Source organism: Lagopus muta, chromosome 22 (genome assembly GCF_023343835.1).
Source record: "Lagopus muta isolate bLagMut1 chromosome 22, bLagMut1 primary, whole genome shotgun sequence".
NCBI classification, from domain to species: domain Eukaryota; kingdom Metazoa; phylum Chordata; class Aves; order Galliformes; family Phasianidae; genus Lagopus; species Lagopus muta.
Window position 1 is genome coordinate 6,617,881 of NC_064454.1, and position 13,523 is coordinate 6,631,403.

The following is a 13,523-nucleotide window of genomic DNA, read 5'->3' on the forward strand; positions in this document are numbered from 1 at the left end:
CACCAACATTCACCGACACTTGCTGGATGGAGTCCAGACAATGGACATGAGCTCAGGGAGCTGGTAGATGTTGGACTTCAGCAGTGGTGACAACAGCAGTAGTTTACCTCTGCTGGTGCAGATTTTTACAAATGCAGCATGCAGGCTCATGTTCATTGCTAAATCACATCAAAAATGCATAGCTAGTGGTGGTGTCTATGTTAAAAAATAGTATTTTGAAGCTGAGAGTTTTCTCTCTCAAGTAATGTGATGGTTGTATGGGAACTGTTGATCACAGCCTGGACCTCTTATTGACCACCTGAGGCAAGCAATTGGTACTTCCCCCCTCCCCCAGCATTCACAGCTCTTAATGAATATGGGTTTGGGTGTAACATTACAGCTTGCTTTTCCTGTTGTCCCCTTTCCTTCTGTCCGTTTTAGCAGAGTGACCTTGCCACCACCAGAGTATTTACTCGCAAGCCTAATTTACTACTGTTAAGGAAGAGTCAGCTTCTTCCTTATGCTGGAAGTATACAATAATATATTGCCTTTGTTCCCTTTTACTATTGGGGAACTCAGATCCAGAAAGAATCTTGGGTGAGAATTCTAGCTCTAGGCAAGTCTTTTTTCACTCTGTTTAAGTGAACGTTTGATAAGAGTATTTAACAACTAGTAGTTAATCTAAGTAATTTGAGTGATTAAGGCAAATTATCTAGACAGGAACAATATCAACAATCACATGCTGATGTTCAGCTTAAGATGACTCAAGAGCTATTGCCTTTGGCTAGAGCTCTGACAAGCAGTATCCAGTATTGGAGCTCTGATTATCCCTTCTGCAGGTGAGCTGCTGAACGTGCTTACTCTGAATCCATGTTAACGTTACACTGGGAGTCAGTGATTTAAGTTACCAGTACAGTTTACAATGCTCATCTTTCATCATATGATGATTCATTTAATTACTAGAAATTCAGCTTATTTTTTTTAAGGGTAGAACCATACACAGTATATTAAATCACAACAGTGGACTCCATTAAGAAAAACCTTTCAAGTTCACTCCGTTCGTTACGTTACAAGACATTAGTTTATATATGCGCTGAAAATCTTCTTAGAATTTTGAACTTACGCTTTCTGGTAAACAGGGAGGAACTGAACAGAGTGCAGCTTCGTCTCTTCACAAAAGCCAAAAGGGGACTGGTCTGGTGTAAAACGCCTGGAGGGAAAAAACAAAACATGGGAAGTCAGTAAGAAGCTATCATCTACTCCAAGCAAGTAAACAGCAACAGCTGTAACACCCAGAGTTGATGTTTTTATACTCAACTATCCTTCATTCCTATTGCTAATACAGTTATCTTAGCAAGGCCAAGAAACACGTAGCACAGCTAGAGGCAACTACCTCAAGTTTTTGCAACCAAAAGTCCTTTCTTTGCTCCTCCACAAGTCATGCATTCAATGCTGGGATCTGATGAATGTCACGGAGTTATCTCTAGATCTGTGTCCATGACAGGAGGAGACAGGCCCACAGGCCCAGAAAAGAGGAGGGGAGTGTCAATGGTTTTGGGCCGTTTCAGCCCAATTGTGTGACTAATGGGGCAGGGGACCCAGAGACCCACACCTTAAGAAAGGGAAAAGGGGGAAGGGCAGGGAGACGGGCCTACAAATGAACAGTGGCAACAATCTGAGGAGGAAAGTTAATTTACTACATTTGATATTGGGATGCAAGATAACACAATATAATACAATGTATAATTAGAACCGAGGCTAATAAATCAAATAAAATGAGACAGAGAGATTGTCCAAAAACAAAGGCCTTATTGAAATTGAATTGAAAGCGAAATGGCTGGGGAGCAAGCCACACACGCCGCCAGGCAGCAAAAAAAACGAGACCAGTTCCGTGACCTGCAAGGAGTTTTATCTCCCCCTTCTGAATGCAAAGTCCTCTGGGGTATGCAGTTCTTCTCTTCTGAGAATCGGGTACCTGGAAAATTGGCAGTCCACAGAAATGGGGCATTAACTCCTTAACTCCCGGTGCTTTTCATGATGTTATGACGTGGAGTACCGATAACAAAAATGGTAAAGCCATGACAGTGCTGAACACACACTAAAATGGATCTGAACCATTATTTAACTTCTTTTTTTTCCCCATCCCTTCTTCAACTGAACACAATGTAACATGGCGCAGCCCTCAGTCCTACTTGTCTTTCCTAATGCATCTCATCCTTTTCCTTGCTTTGCTTTGGAATTCACAGCTGGACTGCAATACCAATGCTTCAACAGTTTTAGATGAAAGTTTAAAGGATTTGATTACTAACAAAACCAAAGGTGTTGTTTTTTAGTGCTGAAGATACTTATACTTAGTAAACTCCCCATTCCCAGCTGCACAAAGGGAGAACTTTTTTTTGGTAAAAAGTACTTAAGTAACCATCGCTTCAGCTGGAGTTGAACCCCACAGAACAAACAAGCAGAAGGCAGTGCCTTGATCGCTGTCAGGACTGGTGATTATTTCTGACTGTCACATTTTGTAGCAGGCTTGTTGTAAATATTAAGAAAATTGCACACAAGTTACTCCAGAATAAGGTGTGTAAAACTGCTCTGCTAGTTTGGGATGAAAGTATAAGAACTGTGGGTGGCCAAATGCTGGAAAAGGCTGCCCAGTAAGGAGCTACTCGAACTCAGCTGGATCGAGTCCTGGAAAGCCTAGTCCAGCTGATCCTGCCCAAGCAGGGAGATGTTAAGGAGAGGGACTCAGCAAGTCTCTTCCAATCTAAAGGATTTTGTCATCCAATATGCTGAGAAAATACCATCCCTCCTGATACATCACAAGCGAAGCTGTCATGTGTGCCCTTCATGGAATACAAGGATGTACAATGACAACTGGTATTAAACATCACCAATACTGCAAAATCACCAGTTAAATCGCATTTAACAGTACTAACTAGCCTCTTTCACAACATTAAATAAAGCTTAGGATTTGCAAGGCCAAGTAAGGATCTTCATTTGCATCACAGTTATCTTCTCAGCAGACAAAAAAAAAAAAAAAAGCAACAACATAAAAAATACACAGCACACAAACATCCCAGAAGCCAAAACACCAGGATTTTCCTTTCAGCAAGATGTGAGCTCATTTTGGTTACATGGAATTACTAACATAATGTTAGTAATCCCTTAGTTTCCCCTTGCAGGGGAAAATGCATTTGTAATATCTGAAAAGGAGATACTGCACTTGAAAGTGCTTTTTGCCTTCTGTAGACAACTCTGCGGACTCAAGTGTGATGGGTATCTTACAAAGCTTACTTTCTTCCCCAAGCAGTTCCACTGGCTTCCGACATATGACAAACTCATCTATTTCAAGCTGCAAACTATGAGCTGCAAGGTCTTCATCTTTTATACCTAAACAATGGAAATGTATCAAAGTGTTCAAACAATTCCATTTAGCAATAAGAAAACACTGACACTGATACAATATTGACTAAAAACTGCAACTACAGGAAACTAATTAGCATTGGCTTCCACAAACTATGACGTTTTGAGACGAGCTACACTAGAAAACAAGAACAATGGACTTTTCACATAAACCATACCCTGGGCTGCCTCAGAAATGAAGCCAGCAGGGCAAAGGAGGTGGTTCTCACCCTCTGCTCCCCCAGTCCTTCACAGAGCTACATTCAGCTCCGGGCCCCAGCACAGGAACACAGGCCTGTAGGAGTGGGGACACAGGAGCCCGCAGGGATGCCCAGAGGCTGAGTGCCTCTGCTGCAGGGACAGGCTGACAGCCGGGGTTGCTGGAGAAGGCTCCGGGGAAAAATGATCGTGGCCTTCCAATAGCTAAGCAGGGCTTATGAAAAAGATGAAGAGACTTTTTCCATGCACGTGGAGAGATGTGACGTGGTGTAATGGCTTTAAACCGAGACAGAGCAGAGTTACATCGGATATAAGAAAGAAATTCTTCTCTCAGAGGGCAGCGAGGGCCTGGCACTGCTGTCCAGGGCAGCTGTAGGTGCCCTATCCCTGGGGGCAGTCAGGGCCAGGCTGGATGGGTTTGGGCACCTTGTCTATGGGAGGTGCCCCTGCCCACAGCAGGGGTTGGAACTGGACGGACTCTGAGGTCCCTACCAACCCACCCATTTTGTGACTCTATTAAAAGGCAAGCTGCTCAGTATAAGGCAAATCCAAAGCAACCTGTGCTGTAAACAGCCAAATAACAAATAAAAAAATGTTGTCATTTGGTTGAAAAGGTTTTCAGAAAGAAAAAGGTGGCTATGATACAAGGTTGTGTGATCTTCAACACACCTAAGTTCCAGAAAACAAATCCTAATTGCACACAAAAATGTTTTGAACTTTTGTATTTGGCTTTAAGTATTGAAAACAACCCTGTGTGAGTTGTCTGCGCTAAAATCCATTGTCCACCAATGAAGAAAACTCCATTTGATATCTTTCCCATCTGAAATTTTATTGACTTTTTTTTTTTTTAAGGTGTACTTTCCATTTCAAGAAGCACAAACCTTTTAAAATTTCTTAAATTATAAGTGAAAGATTTTCTAACAGCTCTCTGCTTGTATAACCAAGATGTTATAATCACAATATAATTGCGTATAATCAATAGATATCAGGATGTTATAATCGCAATATAATCAAGAGAGTAAGGCAAAGCAGACAACGATCACAAAAAGAGAATACGTGGAAGAGCTTACCCTTGGGTTGAGCTCACCAGAAGACACCAAAAGAGGGGATCTCCAGAAGAGATCCTTCCCCTCTGGTAGCCAGCTCTTAAATAGGTCCAGGAGGGGTGAATTGCCTTCACCTGTGCTCCTCTGGCTGACTCATGGCTCACCTCAGGTGATTAATCAGAGGTTCAGGCCGTGACTCAGCAGTTCCCATACACTGCTGTTGATCTGATTTTTGGGTGGGAGCTAATCAGGTTAATTCCCACACATTGCAAGCAGGCAGTATGGAATGACATCACGCTTGAGCCTTCTTTATGAATGACAGTAATCAGCAGATTCTCAGTCTGAAAAAGTTCAATATCTGTACTTACCTCCATCCACCAGCTTTTCTGTTGTACTAACTTCATATGCGCATTGCTCTCCCCTGTCTGCACTATGCTGGACCAGGTCCAGTTTCAGGATTAGAACATCCAACTCTGTTGTTATCGCTATGTGCCTAGCGCAAAATGCAACTTCGGCAGGAATGAAGTTATCAGTGTGTAAAATTAAGGAGCGTTCAAAGTCCAATACTGTCAAATTCTGGTTTATGACCAGGTATTTCAAACAGAACATGACTAGCTTATTCCTGCAGCCCACAAGAAGATCTCCATTTACAGGACAACATGAAATACACAGCGGAGGATCTGAAAGTGCCATTTCCACTATCGACATCTGCTCTTTTAAGGTTTCGGTGTACGACTCCTCCATCTTGTGACCCACCATCCGGACACAAACACGAGAACTGCCTGCAGACATGCATCGCCAGTTCACATAAGCTCTTAGGAAAGTTGCTTTGCTTTTCTCTTCAATCGTCACCAAATAGTCTCCTTAAGGGAAAGCAGAAGGACTGTTAAGTCGTTAAAGAACACACGACAGTGTTTGAGCTGCTTACCTGCGAACCCAATAAAATACATTACAAAAAGTATCTTAAATTCTCAGCTCTCACATAGCGTTCCAGAGAACAGCCTTTACCGGGTTTTCTTCAATGAGAGATCTCGAGCGCAAATTAATTCGCTAGGTAAACGTACTTCACGTACTGTTAAAGGAAAACACACGGCTCCAGAGCTCCGACGCTACTTCGACGTGGGCCCACTGTAAGAGCAGCGCTCTTCTCAGAGGAGACGCCGCGGCCAGGCAGCAGCTCCGGGCTCCGGGCTCCGTGCTTGCAGAGGCCACCCACCCGGCACTGACCTGCGCGGCTGTGCGCCATGCGCAGCACGGGGCCCAGGGTGGCGAAGGAGCCCAAGGGCTCGCAGCGGCCCTCGCGGCGTACGGCGAACACCTCCGCCCCGCAGCTGGCCGCCGCGCTGGCCGCGAACAGCACGTCGCGGCCGCGGCAGAACTGCGCCGGCTCCTGCTTGCAGGGCACTACTCTCTGCGACCCGAACGGGTGCAAGTTGTAAAGCCACACCATGGCCACCGAACACCGGCACCGCTCGGAGGTTTCCTGCAGCGGCGCCCCGCCTCGCCACCTTCCGCCTCCGCGCGCCCTTCCGCAGCGCGCGGCGCTCCTCGGGGGCAGGGAGCAGGATGCCGAGCGCAGCTCCGTGGCCCGGGAGGCCCCACCCGCCCCCTGGACACGCCTCCGCACCGTCACGCGCCGCTTTGTACGGGTTGCGTTATCGGGTTGCGGCGTCGGTGCTTTCAGGCGTGCTCTTGCATCGCAGCGTGTTGTGCCGTAAGCGGCGCCAGCTCCTCGCGCTGCGGATTTCACGAGCGGGAGGCAAACCCGGAACGGAGCGCTGAAGGGAGGCAGGCGGCGCGAGGAGCGGCGCCGTGGGAGCGGGAAGTGCTGCTGTGGACGGTGAGTGCTGTTTCTGAGCGGCTCTCCAGCTGCCCAGCTGCCAAGCTGGCCGGCGTCGCTCCGAGCCAGATATAGAAGCCGGCGTTTACCTTTGTTGAACTGCATGCCGTTGATGATTGTCCAATACTCCCGTAGATCCAGGACCCCCCCCCAAGGCTGTCATCCCCAGTGTTAACAGCACCTTCCTCCTGTCAATCAGCGCGCTTCTAAGGATGGATTCAATTAATACAAAGATGAAGTAATAATGCTGTCAGTGATGCTGATTCTTCATCCATCCTGAGGCTTGAGCAATGTAACTAAGGAGCCTGTTCGAGGTAGAATTCAGTGTGTGATTTTCGAAAGCCACGATAGTGCTCAAATGGCAGGCTACTCACGAGAGAGCCCTTCCTTGCTTATTAGGTGCATGTAAGTGCTCAACTGTTAAACTCAAGATGGACCTAGACGGCACTGGTTACTGGTTTATCACTAGAATCCTCAGCTCCTCCTGTACCTGTACGAGAGACGACAGCAGCAGAAGACTCAGTTTGTAGTTACGAACAGGACCAGTGTTTGGGCTGGCACTATCTGAATTCAAGGAACCAGTAGCTCTGTACTTTGTAATACTGTGGTTTCCTGCTCTGAAGATTGTTTTGAAGCTGCTTCTGATGTTGTGATGATGTGCATCCCTTTCAACAGCAAGTATAATTTAGAATTCAGTTGCAGGCTTTCAGTAATACTTTCTCGAGTATTCAAAGTCATCCATCTCTTTCTTTTTTCCTACTAGCGTACAAAGAAGTTCCATGTTAAGAAAGTAAAATGTAAATGCTCAGAAACTGTTACAGGCATGAGACAGAAGTTCATCCTTTGGTAAAGTAAAAATAGCACGTACATCACTATATACTTTTTTGGTATTTTTTAAATTACAAAAGCAGAATACTCAGCAAATAAATCAGATCTGGTGCATTAGCTTTAATTTAGATTTTAAAATGTCTGCTGCAGAATACTATTCTAGCTAGTAGAGAGTTAACTGTTACATTAAAAGCACGTAGATATATTCTCCTTCTCTTTATCCAGAGATATCCCTATTAACTTTAACCAGAAATACTAGCTGAAACAGTGTAGCTAGATTGGACTAAAACTGAAGGCTTTTGGGATGTGTACTGTTACTATCAGACAGTGTAAAATTACAGCACTACAAAGCAGGTTTTGTAGAGGTTGCCTCAAATGACATTCCACCTAGAAAAAAAAAAAGAACACACAATCTGTGAAGAGAAGCATCTGCTACTTAACACCAGTCAGTTGCATCCAGTCCTTTTCACTGAAAACCACACGGCTTTTCTGAAAAACCAAACCCAACCCACCCAGCCAGCCAGAAACAAAAAAACCACACCACAAAATAACTGCTCGCCGCACTGCATTTAGAGAGGCGCACACGCAGTGGAATGACCGAGTAGGCGCATGCGCAGTGCGGAGAATGTGGCGCATGCGCCTTGAGAATTCGGCCGAAGACGCATGCGCAGTGCAGAGGTGGGAACGGCGCGTGCATAGTGCGCTGCTAATCGACTGCGCGTGTGTCCCGATGAGCGCATGCGCAGTGCCGCTGCGAGAGCGGCGCATGTGCTGCCCTGCACGTAGAGAGGTGCACGCGCAGTGGTGTGACCGAGTAGGCGCATGCGTAGTGCGGCGAAACAGGCGCATGCGCCGTGCGATCTCGGCCGAAGACGCATGCGCAGTGCAGCGTGACGAATTGCTTTCCGCTCTCTGCACTGCCCTCGTGTGGCCGATATCCGGAACTGCAACGAAATTTTTTCCGCTCTCTTCGCTGGCCTCGTGTGGCCGATAGATGGAACTGCAACGAAGATTTTTCCGCCGTCTCTGCGCTGCCCTCGTTTGGCCAATATTTTGAACTGCAGCGAAGTGCTTTCCGCTCTCTGCAGTGCCCTCGTTTGGCCCTTATGCGAAACTGCAACGAAGTTTTTTCCACTCTCTGGGCTGCCCTCTCTTGGCCGATATGCGGAACTGCAACGAAATTTTTTCCGTTCTCTGGGCTGTTCTCGTGTGGCTAGAATGCGAAAGTGCAACGAAGTTTTTTCTGCTCTCTTCGCTGCCCTCGTGTGGCCGATATGCGGAACTGCAATGAAGTTTTTTCCGCCGTCTCTGCGCTGTTCTCGTGTGGCCGATATGCGGAACAGCGTCCAGCTTTTTTCCGCGGTCTCTGGTGTCCCCGCGTAACCAATCCGTTCCCAACAACGCGCATGGGAAAGCAGATGTGAATTTTGCACGAAAGAGTCCTGTCTGGACTTTTCTCATGCGCGCTGCGGCGAGGAGAATTGCGCATGCGCTCTGCGGTGAGGAAACTGACGCATGCGCAGTGCGATGTCCAGGAAGGCGCATGGGTACTGCCTGCATGAAGTCGGCGCATGCGGGCTGCACGCAATGACCGACGCATGCGCAGTGCTGTGCCAAGAAGCCGCATACACTGTTCGGTGCTGAGCTGGTGCATGCGTATTACCATGCCACGGCTGGCGTATGCACCTCGCGTGGCAGAAACCGGCGCGTATATATAGCGCGTTACAGAGCCCGGATTTGCTGAGATGTATTGCTTTCCCTAGACATGCTCGTGTCGGTTCTGCTGCACACCGGTAACGCGATCGAGAATCCCCGAGCCGCTGCGAGTCGCTCCGAGCCCCTCCGAGCAACTCCAAGCAGCTCCGAGCCCCTCCGAGCCCCTCCGAGCTGCTCCGAGCCCTTCCGAGTAGCTCCCAGCTGCTGCGAGTCGTTCCGAGCCCCTCGGAGAAGCTCCGAGCCGCTCCGAGCTGCTTTCGCGCCGCTCCGAGTCCCTCCAAGTAGCTCCGAGCCGCTGCGAGTCGTTCTGAGCCCCTCCGAGGAGCTCCGAGCCCCACCGAGCCACTCCGAGAACCTCGGAGAAGTTCCGCACCGCTTTCATGCCGCTCCGAGTCCTTCCAAGCAGCTCCGAGCCCCTCCAAGTCGTTCTGAGCCCTTCCGAGCAGCTCCGAGCCGCTTTTGTGCCATTCCGAGCCGCTCCGAGTCTTTCCGAGCAGCTCTGAGCCGCTCACTCCGAGCAGCTTTCGTGCCGCTTGAGCTGCTCCGAGTCCTTCCGAGCAGCTCTGAGCAGCATTGCACTGCTGCTGCGGGGGCTTTTAAGCGGCTGGGGGATGGTGCAGGGCTAGGGTTGGAAGGGGACGTTTGCTGGTTCACCGGGAGGCGAGCGAGTTGGATGCCACGAGGCGCTGAGGGGCAGCTGTGAGCCGAACCGGTCCGTTTCCGTTCCCGGGTGGGCTCGGGCATCAAACGGCGGAAATAGACGAGGGGCACCCCGGATTAGCGGGGGAGAATATATCGCTGAGCCGGCGGTCCGGAATCGGCTGCTTGCCCGTAGCCGTAGTGGTTTTTCGAGACAGTTGCTGTTTCGAAGGTGACGGGCGTATATTCGCTGTTAGCCGGAGGACTAATCACCAGAGAGAGCGGCGGATGAGCTGCGCAGAGCGGTTAGATCGGCACTTCCGCATTTCTGGGCGCATGTGTTTTGCCGCTGGCGGGACTCGGCAGCAGGCAGCGGCAGTTCCGCGCGTTGGCCACGCGGTGGCAGCAGAGACCACGGCAAGAACTTTCCTGCCGGATCGATGCCGGGATTCGGCGGTAGGCGGCGGCAGTTCCGCGCATTGGGGGCTGCCCGTGGGGCGCGTGGAGTCCTGGGAGGAGTTGATGGCCGTGCACAGGGGAGTGATGGTGCCCTCGGCGCACGGCTGTGACAGCGGGGTGGGGGTCGGTGCCCCCAAAATGTGGTGGTGGGCGAGTTGTATGGGGAGTGCATGTGAAGCAGTGCTGGAGCAGCTTGTGAAGGGTGCAGCCCTGTGAGCACAGGTGGAAGCAAGGCAGCCGTGGGAGCAGATGTGGGGCCTGTGGGTCACTTATGCGTCGCTTGTGGGGCGCTGATGTGTCACTTTTGGGGCCCAGGCTGCTGTCAGTCATTTGTGGGTCCCTGCTGCCCCACTTGTGGGGGTACTTATGGGTCAATTCGTGGTCCCTTTGCCAGTTAACGGTCCCAGGCTGCTGTGGGGCACTTCTGGGGCTGTGTGTCTCACTTGTGGGTCCATGCTGTGCCACTTGTGAGTCACTTGTGGGGCACTGGGGGGCACTTGTTGGTGACAGGACACTCGTGGGGCACTTATGGGACGCTGATGGGTTAATTATGGGGGACTTATGGGGCACTTGTGGTTCAGTTGTTTGTCCCTTGCGGGGCACTTGTGGGTCCCTGTGGGTCACTTGTGGGTCACAGGCTGCTGTGGGTCATTTGTGGGTCCCTGCGGTGCCACCTGTGGGGCCCTTGTGGCTCCCAAGTCACTGAGGGGCTCTCTGGGTCCCTCCCTGTTTCTGTGGGGTTTGTGTTGCTGTTGGAGCCAAATGGCCACATGCTGCCATACAGGCAGGTGCCAGGTTCACCCCCTGAGGACACCAAACCCTCCGATAATGTCACAGCGGCCTTTAATTGCTGTGCGAGGAGATGACGCGCATTTCTCCCTGGGGAGCCGTAAGCTGAGCCTGGCAGCTGGGCAGCCAGCACTCGCTCCATTGATGCCGCTCATCTCAGCCCTTGTGCTGCACGTGCAGCTTCTCAGCACCTCGCTGTATCAGCACTGAAATCTGTGCTCCCCTATTTATTACAAATGTCACCAATTGCCATTGAGGACAGACAGGAAGCAAAGTACTCTACTCAAAGTAATAGCTCATCCATGGATAAACCTCCCCTTGCCAGACAGGCAGACCCAATTGGCTGCCGGTCATTACTTTTTTTTTTTTTTTTTACTTTTTTTCCTTCCTGCTTTTAGGGGAACTTTGAGATCACAGCCTGAAGCAGTGATGGAGCACCTGGTGAGGGGTGCAGCCCTGCCTGCACAGGTGGAAGCAATGCAGCCGTGGGGCAGATGGGGCTGAGCCTGGCTCCACCCCTCCCTCGCCTCATTGAAGGGCTGGCAGCCCCACAGGCAGGGTTTCTTTCTGGAGATGCCTCTTGTGGATTGCTGGGTGAGCTCTGGTTCGGGGGAAGAGGTCAGCGATTCATTCTTGATGGCTGTTGGGGTTTTGATCTCTGCCTTTCTGTGGGGATTGTAAGCTGGTTTACGGTAGCTCTGTCAGCTCTGCCTCTGCTTCTGATGCCTTCCACTTGTTCTCTGAGGGCAGTCAAGGGGTTCTCTGCCTTTCTCTGAACTGGTAACGGAGGGACTGATGGACGTTCCTTTCTTTTGCTCTCATCTGTTTCGGGAATGCTTCAGTCAGCCCCAAGGTGACGCTGGTTGGGTGACTGAGCGTTGCGACTCCAGAAATGCCTGGAGCTGATGCACTGTTCTGTAAAGGGATTCTGTGTTCTGCAGAGTTCCTCTGCAACTCTTTCTAAGCTCAACACCTTCTTGTGACGTCTCTGTTCCCTCTTTTGTGATTCTCATTGTGGGATCTCCAACCTGGGCCTCCAAACTCACTCCGTCTGCTCCCACTTTGCCGCAGCCCATTTTATGACACGTTCCCTCTGCGTCCTTGCGTCCTCCCTGCGTCCTCTGCCTGTGTCCCCTCTGCGTCTCCTGTGCCACGCATTCATTCCACCTGTGCTGAGTGTTGTTTGAGGGCACGCATTTCAATTCCGTTCCGCGTCTCGTTGGATCTCCTTCTGTTTTGCGGCTCAATGGGGTCGAAGGGTTTCTGGGGCTCCTCTGGTTAGTGGTTCCAGCGCTGTGCAATCTGTGGGGCGGACGCTGGAACGGCAGGAACCCCTTGTTCATGCGTTGCTTGTATGCGGGTGGGTTTTGGGCCGGCTGTGGGCAGCTCCCTTGGAGATGCAATGGGGGTTGGTCCCCCGGGCTTGCCCTGCTCCCTGCCCTTTGTCCTTGCAGCCCCATGAGCTCCGTGGCTGGCGATAGAGCGAGGTGCGTGGATGCGGCTGGGAGCTGAGCTGCAGGAAAGCCCTGGGCCCCAGTGGCCATTTGCTTCATCCTCACCCAGCGCCGTCCGCTCTGCGCTGCTCGAGCGCACTGAGCACAAGGATTCAGTTCCTGTTTGGCCTGGTTCTCTCCCAGATCTCCCTTAGGAATTGGTTGGCAGCAACAGGTGTCAGGGCACGGCTCTGCGAGCGCCTTGTGGCCGACCCCCCCAGGCTCTCAGGGCTCTTTCTGTCGTGCTGGCAGATGTGGCTTTGTATTGATAGGAAACAAAGGGCCGTCCTCTGCTGGAGCGCTGTGTCTGGATCACCGCAGATATCTCCATCCCAGCCATCAGGGGATGCTGTCAGTTTCCCAGTCTGGACGCCACCCAACCTCCCCAGCCCTCTTCCTTCCATCCCTGCCCCCCGTTCCATAGCAGCCCTGCAGCCATGGCACCCAGCAGTGCAATGCAGCAATACCTCTGGTGTGCTGAATGCTGGGGCCGGCACAGAGAGGCTCTGTGGCCGACGTGGATCTTCCTGGTTGGACTGCTTGTGAGTTGCCTGGAGCTGTTGAGCACACGGGGTTCCCTGCCTGCCCTGATTGCTTACGAGGCCATCAATGTCCTTTGTGTCGTCGTGCCTCACGGCTTTGGGTATCGTGCCATAGACTCCTTAGGGTCGGAAGGGACCGTTTGTGATGATCTAGTGCGACTCCCCACAAGGAACAGGGACATCCACAGCTCGATCGGGCTGCCCAGGGCCTGATCCCGCCTCACCTTGGAAGGGACAGGGCATCCACCGCCTCTCTGTGCAGCCTGTTCCACTGCCCAGAATCACAGAATGTCCTGGGTTGGAAGGGACCTCGAGGCCCACGAGTCTCCAGCCCCCCACCAACGCAGGGCCACCAACCTCCCCATTTCACAGCAGCCCAGGCTACCCAGGGCCCCATCCAACCTGGCCTTGAACACCTCCAGGGGTGGACAGGGCATCACAGCCTCTCTGGGCAGCTGTTCCAGCACCTCACCGCTCTCACAGTAAAGAACTTCGCCCTGACATCCAACCTCAATCTCCCCTCCCTCAACTTAAAACCATTTCCCTTTGTCCCTTGCTGTAAAAAGACATTTTC

General features: G+C 51.0%; 1 protein-coding gene across 1 annotated transcript; it reads right to left on the bottom strand.

The window, feature by feature from the left end:
• Positions 1–1,023: 1,023 nt before the first annotated feature.
• On the bottom strand, positions 1,024–6,093 carry LOC125703543 (Hermansky-Pudlak syndrome 3 protein-like). Its single transcript, XM_048968134.1, has 4 exons — positions 5,871–6,093; positions 5,012–5,506; positions 3,271–3,366; positions 1,024–1,189 (listed from the first exon to the last, which is right to left on the bottom strand). The coding sequence occupies exons 1-4, from the start codon at positions 6,091–6,093 to the stop codon at positions 1,062–1,064; spliced, it is 942 nt and encodes a 313-aa protein (XP_048824091.1). The 3' UTR covers positions 1,024–1,061.
• Positions 6,094–13,523: the final 7,430 nt, after the last annotated feature.